The 12,672-nt window shown below is 38.7% G+C and overlaps 1 protein-coding gene across 1 annotated transcript in view; it reads right to left on the bottom strand.

The window, feature by feature from the left end:
- Positions 1-10,529, bottom strand: part of LOC106812415 (out at first protein-like) — a 13,770-nt gene extending 3,241 nt beyond the window's left edge. The window contains exons 1-2 of the mRNA XM_014816291.1: positions 10,200-10,529; positions 8,370-8,504 (exon numbers count right to left, since the gene is read on the bottom strand). Of these exons, the coding sequence (XP_014671777.1) occupies positions 8,370-8,504; positions 10,200-10,421 (357 nt within the window). The 5' untranslated portion in view covers positions 10,422-10,529. The remainder of the gene's footprint in view (positions 1-8,369; positions 8,505-10,199) is intronic.
- Positions 10,530-12,672: the final 2,143 nt, after the last annotated feature.

Genomic DNA, 12,672 nt, shown 5'->3' on the forward strand with positions numbered 1-12,672 from the left:
TTTGATTAATATAAAGCTATACGTGTGTACAGATGTAGGCAGTATGAGTTAGAGCGTGGCACATTTGGAAGAGCTGCGTCTCTGTGTTCAGTTGTAGTGCATTCGTGGTGTGATAGTACAGGTTGAAGTTCGAGATTTGATTGTTATAACAGTGAAACTGGGTAAACCAGTTCAGATCTGACAGCGATATGTGCGAGCGCAGCGGAGTGCTGCCAACAAGACAGTCTAACCGGGCAGCCTACTTTTTCTGAGTCTTGATGCTCTGCTTGTTTATATTAAGCCAGTTGAGATGCTTCTCTCTCATATTGTTCCCTGGGCTAGCTAGAGAATTTACATACGTTAGCAGCTAGTGGTTTGATTACATGGTCCATTATTTGAGTTGAATGTATTTATTGCTTCTGATATGCCTTCAGGTGGTCCGCAGTGTTCTGTAATGTTCAGCTACAGTCTGGCTTCAATCATTCGCACGTTGTTCGTATGAATTTAAGTGCGGATGACGTGACGACCCATGACGAAGAAGAAGGAGTAGTTGTTGTATGTACTATATAGTAGATGTTAGCTAGGAGGATGGAGGAGGAAGGTTTGGATTAGATTTAGGAGAGGTAGGAGAGAGAACACGAAACCAGTATGAAACAACAATGTGCTTAAAACAAGCCACTGTGCATGTCGAATATTAGTTTCCAAGAATTCCTATTTTTTAAACCTGATTGTAACCCAGTAATGGCCACTGTGAATAGTATAAATAGTTGGGCCTGTACCATGTAGATAACTCAAATTGTTTGTGTTATTATATTTTTTTAACATGAATGCGACAGATAACATAAAATATAAGATAAATGTTAAATGTAATATATATTATATATTATTATATATATATATTATTAATTATTAATTATTATTATAGTTAAGCTATATATAGGTATATAACTCTATAATATATATATAATTAATGCGCACATACAAAATAAACAATGAGGTTGATGACATTATTAGGCATGATAGTTATATCCCATATCATTAAGCTATAGCATATAGTATAATTTACAGAAGGCTAATAAGTTTGCTTATCATTAGATAATATCATCAGTAATGTGTAATTATCAAAATATTTTTTATTGCAGGAAATGACATCCAACGACGAGAAGATACTTGCTTTATCTAACCATCTTCTTCCACAAGTCTGTGCAACCATTATCTTTCTTGACACAGCACCTCTCAACAACCCTCTAAATGGCTGACCTCCTCCAAACCACGGACATCCTGAAAGTAAGCGCTCAGCCTCCCCCCAAAATTAGCCATATTGTATCAATCAGTGAACATCGACCTCTCCTTGCGCTCTTCTGGTTGTCTACTTGATGAAGTAAGTTTTGAATGGTGACATATGGCAGCAGCTCCAGTGATGCTAAGTAAAAAACTTCGAAGTCATCAAACAGAAAGTGAAGAGTAAAAAGATTCAAAAATGCAATACTGCCCACTGAGGCATGGTTGAACTCGCCGAAAAGCACCAGCAATAATTAAAAGTTGATTGATTTGTACTTGTACTAAAGTTAAAATATAAGTCTTGACGAAAAAGAGAAATAAATACATGATAAGAATTGACATTATTCGAATAGCAATATCATATCAAGTTATGTTTGTAGCAAATGTATAGTGTCCTTTTTCTAGTGCTTCGCTCTAGCATTAATTGTATCAATTCTGTCTGCAAGTACTGTAGATGTATCTATATTAGGAATGCAATTTTATTTGGAATAGAGCGTATTTGTGTTTTCGTTTAATATGTTATTGAAAGGCCATGTTCACACTCGTACACTGACACGAAAATAATAACGACAGGCAGCAAGCACGTTTCAAGTTCGGGCGCGTTATTCTTATTGACATATTGTCTGGGCCGCGATATTGTTGATTATTAACTTGCGCATTAAATGCATTTATGCTACTGTGTTGAGTTTGCCTCGGTGCGTTTTGATTGTGTCAAGTGGTTTGTGTCGTGTCCGTGTGACATGGCCTTTAAGAATTTTATTATGGGATACCAATAATCGAAATTAGACATCAATTGTATTGTAGATATCATTAATATAACTTGGAGTTAAGAATTAAGAGATTTGTGGAATTGTGATCCTGTTATTGATAGTGATGTGGATGATCGTATGGAAATAAGTATTGGTTTGTTTTATAAAATATTTGTCCTTTATACGTTTATTGATTTTATGGATCTGAATTATTTCTGTATTTGTAAGATTACCCAAACAGTTTCCCATGTAATACGAAAATAATCTCTGATGGATTAATTTAATATCTCATTGAGAAGTATTGTTAATGTATACAATTAAAGTTATTTACTAGAATTCAATTTTATGGTGGTTTGTAGCAGGAACTTGATTGGTGTGTGTTTTGTGTGTGTGTGCGTGTGCGTGTGCGGTGTGCGTGTGCGATGTCGTGTGTGTGTCCCAAAGTGTGTGGTGTGCTTGTGTGGTGTGTGTGTGTGGTGGCGCGTGCGCGGTCGCGTCGCGTACGTGTGTGCTATGCCTGGTGTGGTGTATGTGAGTGTACGGTTGTGTCGCTCGTTTGTGGACTGTGATTGGATGTATTTTCGTGGGTAGAAAAGGACCCCCACCGAAAATTGGACCCCAAAGGAAAAACTCTCCAATCACGACCACCTCCCTTTGGAACAACTGGCTACGTGGGCTAACAACAATCATAGCTGGGCGGAAATAAGGAAATGTGAGGACGGTCTGTTGCGTCTCGCCTCCGCCAGGTCTCCGGGTCTAGCATATGAGAGGTAGTGTCCCCGTTAGATGGAGCCTCCGGTCAGCGTCAGATATGATAACACGAAACACAGAATTTATAAAATCTACCTGTGCTGATGTCTATTAGCACAACAGAATATACGTACAGGTGACTACACTCTCACAGTCCTAAACAACAGCACTGTCACGATACTAATAACAGATATGTCTACACTGTTTCGTAACCGTTCGCATCGCCGTGACACGTAAAATGAAGTCACAAAGTACGAATTACCGTAAAACTTAGGTTTTCGCGAAGAAGCTCGGCAAAGGGTGATGCGCGGTAATGGTGTGAAAGCATTAGGCGTAAGTGGAGGAAGGGATAGGTGTAGGAAGCGCGGAGACTCGAGAAGCTGGACTGCACGGTTTGAGGATCAGTGGCACCGAGTACGGCTTAGCTTCGCGAATAAGTGAATCACCAATGCGGAGGACCTAATAACTATTTACGTGTTTAGGTGTTATTATTGCTTCTACCGTGAGCGAATCGAAAGTTTGGAATGCATGCCGGGGGGGGACTGCGCTGCTCTCAAAGTACCTATAGCTGAGTTGTCACTGCCGTGGTTTTAAACTCCAGTCCTTCAAAGTAAGCGCACATCCAACTTCAAAATCATTAATGTTTCGCTTACAAATTGCGTCATAGATATTTTGAAATTTCCATCACTCATATAAATTGAAAGAGTGATTTGAATCTTAATCATATTCCTTTTATATCAATGCCTGACTGTTTTTGAACAAAACAAACTTCATAAAATTTGCAAATAGCCTTCCGAATTTGCCTTAAACATCACAGCGGATAATAGTAGAAGTAAATTACTATTAGTATTAGTACTAAATTACTTGTAGCCTAGGCTACCAGTACCGGGAACAACAAAGAATAACAAATGAGCCTGTAATGAAAGATTTAGAATGTAATCAAGTAGGAAAATCAAGTCTTAATATACATCAATAGTAGTAATCCCTTTATCATTTCCATTATCACGGTATTGTTTCAATTGATATGCAACATTATCATCCAAATCAATATTCATCCATATGTTACGGTTCATCCGGGTACTATTCGGCGAGTCCTTTCCCTATCAGTAATGGCGACCATGCTATGCCGAATTACAGCGCTTATGTTGTCGACGGAATTGCGTGTCCGCGACCTCTAGTATACTTAATAACAACTCTATGAATGAGCACCCTTCATCTCTACATTCATCTTTGGCGTGTTGTGTTTCACTGTTTGAATACTTTACACTAAAAACGTTTAATTTGTGTGGATGATTTCTCCTAGTTACATCATGAACGTCGGAAGTTTAAAAATTATAATAAGGACATTGCTGTTTTGTCTTTTTGCATTATGTAAATTTACTTTGTGATGGTGAACGTTTAGTCATTAATCGTAAAAAAACGGGGCGAGATATCTGCAGGAGAGCGATCGCTGCATAAATGTTACGAGTGCACACGAATACACGCCCTTGAGGTTATCAGAAAAATCTAAGAGGGAACACTGATTACACAATTTTGTTGGATTTTAGGCCCTCGGTAATCATAACAATCACGAGGCACATTGGAGCGCCCGTTTCAATAAAATAACAATGGCTAAATAGAATACGAAATCTATTTTCCTGCAAAAAGTCTTGATGTTCGTCTCTACTCCTCTTCTCGGCCTATTATTTACGCCGGCAATTTCCTGTAAAGGCGTGCAAATCGCTCTCTGCAACACACATTAGACCGTGCGCAACTCTAATTGCGCACACACACCATATATTAATGAGAGCACTGCCGCACACTGACACATATATAGAGAACGCTATATATGTGTGTCAGTGTGCAGCAGCCGTGCCCGCATACGTGTACACGTTTGGTGTTGCAGAGGAGCATTTGGCACGCAATTTACAGGAAAGTTAGGACAATAATTTACCAACCTAAGGCGAAAGAGAGTAGAGAAAACCTTAAGACTTTGGTAAGCAAATAAGATTTCATATTTATTTACCGTTATATTTTATTGAAACGCTCCAAGTGCCTTGCGATAACAATACATGGTCTTCCGAAAAAATTTCAGTGTGTGCAGGAACTTCTGTTTTTGTCATGTCAGTGACACAGTGTCAAGATGTTATTACCACTAAGCGACTACCAGGCCAGGCAGATAGGCCACTAACAGTAGCAGGTACACTAACTGTCTCTTTAATTATCATTCATATCACAAGTTTTTGGACACTATGTAAATATCAATAGAATCTGTGTGTTGGCATTAGAGGTTACTAAGTTGTATGATGTATCCTATACAATAACAGAAACAATCCTGAACCGCTGTGTTTTTCGTAAAATTGACTGCAAACCTGATAACATCGTCGGATTTCCCACTGATATTCAGGGGTCAAAAATTAGCGGTATCCCATAAATTCTTGTGTTGGATACTCAGATTTCAATGCTTGGTATCCGCCGGGATAGTAAAAAAAAATTGTTCCAAAATTGGGATAGTTGGTTCGTTGAGTGTATCAATCTTATAACGGGTCAGCGCATCTGAGCGAGTGCGCAATAGTAGAGCGAGTCGCGCGGCGAGTTCTGAGCGGGCTCATGCAGCCCTTAACTATGGCCACACTAGGCGTTTATACAGCAGGCAATAGCAATATTTGCAAGCGCAAGCGTAAGCGTGGGCTGATGTTTGATCATAAATGTGATAGTGTATACGTTGATGATTGTAATGCAAGCGAACCAGACATACGTCTGCAAGTGTAATGTGGAGGCGTATGTAAAATAAACGCGCGAGCGATGAGAATTTTGAAGGCAAACAAATTGTGGAAATTAACTAATCTAAAAAATGGGATACCAGATCTTTTGGTGGATTACGCAGATTTCAATACCTTGGGTTTATCGCCAAATGGATACCATAATAATAATAAATCTAATTTCGATCCCCTGATATAGCCCACAAATTCAGGCTTCATCTCTTGATTCTAAGTTTTTCAAGTCTAACTTTTTGTTTGGCAAAAAGATCATTTATTTTGATTAGGTTCATTGTGTACCGCAGATGAAACTGCCGTATTTCAGACTCAATACAGGGAACTAATAATAAAGACCTGAGCCTCACCATAGATATAAGGGATAATGATATCTATTGATGTTCATATTGATTTAATAGTAGTGTGTATCAATTCTTACTGATTTAACTCATTCAGCAGTATGATTTGTTTAAAGGTGTATTCTCTTATCAATATTCCAAAATTAAATTTTTCCTTGTTCATATACGTCCCGCAATTTTCTAGTGAAACATCTTTAATTGCTAAATACATATCATACATTATTAAGCACCATTTTAGGTACCTAATAACATTTCTATCTGTTTCAATCAATACTAATGGCTATTTCTATTCAACATTTCAGGAGATTCAGTGGTGTTTAAAAGTGCTTAGTTTAGGAGAGGAAGAAACGTGGGAGAGTCAGTTCCAGTCATTTTGTGGTTGTTGCTGAGTGTTATGAATAAATTGAATTCAATAGCGACTGATGCTAATGTCTAAGTAACCTTAGCAGGTAAGATCAGTAAAATTAAATGTAATGTATCTTCATATTTTACCTCAGCTTGAAAATAGTGAGGGGTTCGTATTCTCCCACTTTCAACCATTGGCTCCATATTACATTTAGTTAATTAATATAATGTTATGGACCGTTGGGAATACATTTATTAAATATTAAATTAGCAGACCTGCACCAACTCTCTTTTAACAAGATTTTTTCGTATTGCTTTTAACAGAATTCCATGATGTTTCTAACGAATGCTAACGAAATCAAACTGAAAAACTTACGATTTTTTTACGACTTCCGTGTGAAAATTAATGTAATTTACCATTGAGTGAGCGCGCAGAAATATGGTAATTGCTATCCCACCGGGCCCTGTGAGGGAGTTGTACGCGCAATGTGGCATGCACTAGTGTTGGGATAGTGTTAGATTTACGGGTTACGGGTTCAGGGTTTATGGTTACGGGTTTTTGCATCATGAATTGTCGCCGGGACACCATAGATTAATTTTGTGGAGATCACAATGCCTATTATGATATTATTGCGCCGGCGAACATTATATATTTAGTGTGAGATGTTAGTGTTGGCGGTGTTGGAGGTGAGGGTTAACGCAGTTAGGTGTTAACGTTTTGAAACGTCTATCGCAAAACGTTTATCACGTGACCTTTTCCCTCCACGCCCGGGATAGGCATACAACCTCGAGAAATATCTTTGGCGATTGTGGAGGTCGTGCAGACCATTTTAGGATCATACTCACCGTTCATCAGTTGTTTCATCGCGTGATCTAGAGTTAGTCCATCATTCAATTGCGCGCAATAAATACAATGACAAAATGGCCGCCTGCTGGGCAATAAAAGAAAACCGTTGCTTATTTTCATTGAATCACAGGTTGGCAGGTCTGTATATATATAGCAATGAATACCTAGCAAACTCCAGAAGCCACTCAATGAATTTGCCTATAAAGGACCAAATTTGCAAAGAATACACTTTGAGGTATCAAAAGGAAAGGGCCCTTTTCTTTGATACACAAAGTGTATTCTTATCAAATTTGTCGCTTTATGGCATAATTCAAATGGTGTAGCTCTGGAGTTGTGGTATTATGCTAATTACAGACCATGCACCTGTGATTCAGACGAACAATAGTAAAGGAGCTTTGTTCTTTATATGTGCAGCAAGGCGGCCATTTTGTTTGTATGTTATGCGGCAGACTAATGAATGATGGGACTAATCGCTGAGTACTTAGAGAGTAAAAAATCTGGTTCAGCCTCATACGGTCTAATTTTAATAGAAAAGTGCCTGACGTGATAGGACATAAGCTATTCCTCTACATTAATTCGTGAGGCCGGATTCCAGTCTACCCTTCGGCAAAAACAATAGCCGTAAACGTGGCTTGCTGCCAACCGCTGCCAGTAGACGATCGATAAATCGTGTGCCTGTGTATGCACGTGGTAGAACACGAATATTTAAATGCTGCACGCCCGGACTCGTCCCCCTTCTTTTACACCTCTTGACCTTTGACCTTTGACCCCCAGCTTCGACATCCCAACTCGTTTTGACGATCCCCCCCAACGACCCGAATATCGTGACCGTACGTCGAGCGGTTAAGATTTGTGCCCAACTGTTGACGGACGGACGACCGGACGGACGGACGACCGGACGGACGGACGACCGGACGGACGGACGACCGGACGGACGGACGACCGGACGGACGGACGACCGGACGGACGGACGGACGATCATGCGATTCTACAAGCTGCATCTGACTATGTCAGATGAGCTAAAAATGTAGAGGAAGCTTTGTCCTATACTTAAGCACTTTTCTATTAAATTAGGAGGGCAACCAGATTTTTACTCTAGTACCCCCTTTCCTTTGATACCACAAAGTGTATTCTTTGCAAATTTGGTCCTTTATGGCAAATTCATGGTGAGCTATGGAGTTGTGGTATTATTGCTAATTAATATAATAAATGTATATAATATAATTAATAAATGTAATATGCGCAATGTTGAAAGTGGAGAAACGAACCTCACTATTTCAAGTGAAGTAAATATGAAGAACATTACATTTATTACTGATCTTACCTGCCTAAGTTTAGACATAGCATCAGTCGCTATGAATTCATTTTTCATAAACCTCAGCACAAAACACATGACCTGGAACTGACTCTCCCCACGTTCTTCCTCTCCTAAAACAAGCACTTTAAACACCTGAATCTCCTGAAATGAATAGAAAAGCCATTAGTATTGATGTTAAGCATTAGTGTATTTGAAAGTAGAAATGTTATTGGTACCAATGGTGCTTAATAATGGATGATTATTTAGCAATTAAAGATGTTCATAGAAATGGGGACCGTTATGAACAAGGAAAATAATTTTGATATTGTTGAGAATAACTTTAAACAAAATCATACTGTGAATGAAATCAGTAGATTAGACTACACACTACTATTAATAATATGAACATCAATAGATATTATATCCTTATATCTATTGGCTCAGGTCTTTATATTAGTCTGTATGAGTCTAAATACAGGCAGTTTTATCTGGGTACACAATGAACCTAATCAAATAATGATCTTTTGCAACCAAAAAGTTAGACTTGAAAAACTTAGAATCAAGAGATGAAGCCTGAATGTTGTGGGCTATATCCAGGGGTCGAAATTAGATTTTTATTATGGTATCTATTCGGGATACCAGGTATTGAAATATGGTATCCACCCAAAAGATCTGGTATCCCATTTTTTTGATAGTAATTTCAACAATTGTTTGCCTTCAAAATTTTCATCGCTCGCGTTTATTTTACATACGCCTCCACAGTACACTGCAGACGTATTGTCTGGTTCGCTTGATACAATCATACAACGTATACACATCACATTTATGATCAACATCAGCCACGCTTACGCTTGCGCTTGCAAATATGCTATGCCTGCTGTATAACGCTAGTGTGGCATAGTAAGGGTGCCTGAGCCCGCTCAGATCGCGCGCACTCGCTCTACTATGCGCACTCGCTCAGATGCGCTGCCGTATAAAGTTGATAACTCAACAACCACTATCCCAATTTTGACAATTTTTTTTACTATCCCGGCGGGATACCAAGCATTGAAATCTGGTATCCAACACAAGAATCTTATCGGGATACCGCTAATTTCGACCCCTGAATATCAGGTGGAAAAATCACTGATGTTATCAGGTTTGCCAGTCACTTTTACGAAAACACAGGGTTTCAGGATTGTTTCTCTTATTGTATAGGATACATCATACAACTATGTAACCCTCTAATGGCAACACACAGCATTATAGTATACTAGTGTTCACAACTTGTGATATTGAATGATATTAAAGAGACAGAGTGTACTGCTACTGTAGTGCCTGGTAGTGCTAGTGGTAATAACACCTTGACACTGTGTCACTGACAATGACAAAAACAAGTCTGCACACACTGAAATTTTTCGAAGACAATGATTGTTATCGCAAGCACTTGGAGCGTTTCAATAAAATATAACGGTAAATAAATATGAAATCTATTTGCTACCAAAGTCTTAAGGTTTCTCTACTATCTTTCGCCTATTATTGCCAACAATTTCCTGTAAATGCCGTGCAAATGCTCCTCTGCAACACACATGTACACCGTGCGCACGCTGCTGCACACTGACACACATATAGTGTCTCTATGTGTGTCAGTGTGCGGCAGTGCTCTATATATATGTGTGAGTGTGCGCAAGAGTGCGCACGGTCTACATGTGTGTTGCAGAGGAGCATTTGCACGCCATTTAGAGGAAATTGCCAGCAATAATAGGCGAAAGAGAGTAGAGAACAAACATCAAGACTTTGGTAGGAAATAGATTTCGTATTTATTTAGCATTATTTTATTGAAACGGCGCTCCAAGTGCCTGTGATTGTTATGATTACCGATGCAAAATCCACAAATTGTGTAATCAGTGTTCCCTCAGTTTTCTGATACTCAAGGGTTATCGTGTCACTCGTAACATTTGCAGCGATCGTCTCCTGCAGGATATCTCCGCCCCGATTTTTTACATTAATGACTAAACCGTTCACATCACAAGCTAAATTACATAATGCAAAAAGAAAAACAGCAATGTCCTTTATAATTTTTAAACTTCCGACGTTCATGATGTAACTAGGAGAAATATCTACACAAATTAAAGCTTTTAGTGTAAGTATTCAAACAGTGAAACACAACACGCAAAGATGAATGTAGAGATGAAGGGTGTCATTTCTACTTGTAGTTCTCAATTATTCCACTACGTGGCGCGCGTGCTGGTAGCGGTAAAAAAGCGTGCTGGTAGCGGTATATGAATTTTACAGTTATACGCCAATGTTTTTGAAAAATCATATATAAGTTATATCAAGTTGTGTAATAAAAGTATTATTTACTCTTACTTGTTGCTGAAATGCTTGATTATATGTCTCTTTAATATATTATTAATGGGATTACAACACACTCCTCTCATCGGATGAACAGGACAACTGCGCCACCAAAACGAGGCTGTCTAAATAATGGTTGATTTCGCCGTTAACTTTTAGCGTACTTTCATGAAGGGAATCAGTGTAGTTTGATCTGACTGCTATCATAAATACCTACGGAACATGAGATATCCGCATGTAAGATTATATTTGTGTAGTGTTTATCTACCTGATTATTTTTACTATTAACATATCCAGTGTCTAATTTCATGAATTACAAACACGTAGTCGGTGGTCATTCATGATTCAATTACTTAGGTTCCTTGACTTGTCGATTACTAATACTTAATAATAGTAATACTATTACTCATAGTAAATACTACTACTAGTAGTAATAGTTACACTATTATTTAAAACCTACGGCTCATGTTTCTACATTAAAATATATGCCACTACTAATGCTGCAAGAATGTAACAAAGCAAGCATATGAATTATGATAATAATATACTTGTATTTTTTGTAAGTTGTAGTTGTAACTTGTAGTACTAGTAGTTGTACTGTACTGTAGGCTGTAGCACAAGTAGATACAATAATGTAACCCAACAAGAGTAGGGTTACAACGCGAGCTTATTTTTTTCTTTGGAGGAGCCCCTGAGTGATTCACTCGGGCGGTTTTATGGTGCGTTTTTCGAGACTACAAAGTCCTTCCAAACTGGGTTTATTCTAAACTCGAACCTTTCTCCGCTATCCTGGGACTTACTATGTATCACAATTTACTCTGTATTAAACTAATATAACCTGTTACAAAATTTCGAAGTGACGAGCGGCGATACTTAGAGTGCCATTTCTGTTGACCTGTGACGTACAGATTCCCAATGCGCATAGCGTTTGGCTAACTTCGTCATGACTGACAACAGGCATCCCATGATACATTCGATCGTGGAACCGAAGTTAGCCGAACGCTATGCGCATTGGGAATCTGTACGTCACAGGTCAACAGAAATGGCGCTCTAAGTATCGCCGCTCGTCACTTCGAAATTTTGTAACAGGTTATATTAGTTTAATACAGAGTATTGTGATACATAGTGAGTCCCAGGATAGCGGAGAAAGGTTCGAGTTTAGAATAAACCCAGTTTGGAAGGACTTTGTAGTCTCGAAAAACGCACCATAAAACCGCCCCGAGTGAATCACTCAGGGGCTCTTCCAAAGAAAAGAATAGGCTGGCGTTGTAGCCCTACTCTTGTTGGGTTACATTATTGTATCTATAGCACAAGCAGCAACATCACGATCAACGTAGCTCTCACCGTCTCACCAACCCCACTTCAGTACTTGACCTAAATAAATTTACTTAAGATAAAAACACATACATACATTTAATATAGGAAATGTATCATGGGTGCAAAGAGGAAAGCTACGTAAGTTGAGCGTTCTCCCTAATTAAGTAATTAATAAGTTGACACATGCTGCCTGTAAAAAAAAATGAAAACTGCAGTATGTTGATTTTACCACGTGTATTTCTTTGATTTTATAGTTGCATTTCTATTATATTCCATATATAAACCAAATAACTACCAACAAAGTTTAGGCCTCCTAAACTAATATGAATATACGAAGACCTTTCCACTATATTTTATTAGCTCATCTGACGTAGTCAGATGCAAGCTGTGAGAATCGCACATATTGCTCCTGGCCGCCGCTCTGTATGTGTCAACAGTGGGACAATCTTAACTGACTCGACGTACGTCGGACGCGTAACTCATATTTGGATGGTGGGGGAGATCGTTGAAAAGATCGGGCATGAGTCATTTGGAGGTCAAGGGTCAAAGGTCAAGATGTTAAACGGCAGGTGGGATATATTCCCCCTTAACTTTAAGTAAAGACAGGCTCGAAATAATATGCACGGAGGGATAGGCAATTTTTTGGGATGTGAAAATATTCCCTTGAATTTTCTCATAA

Source organism: Priapulus caudatus, unplaced genomic scaffold, assembly GCF_000485595.1.
Source record: "Priapulus caudatus unplaced genomic scaffold, Priapulus_caudatus-5.0.1 Scaffold645, whole genome shotgun sequence".
Lineage (NCBI taxonomy): Eukaryota > Metazoa > Priapulida > Priapulimorpha > Priapulimorphida > Priapulidae > Priapulus > Priapulus caudatus.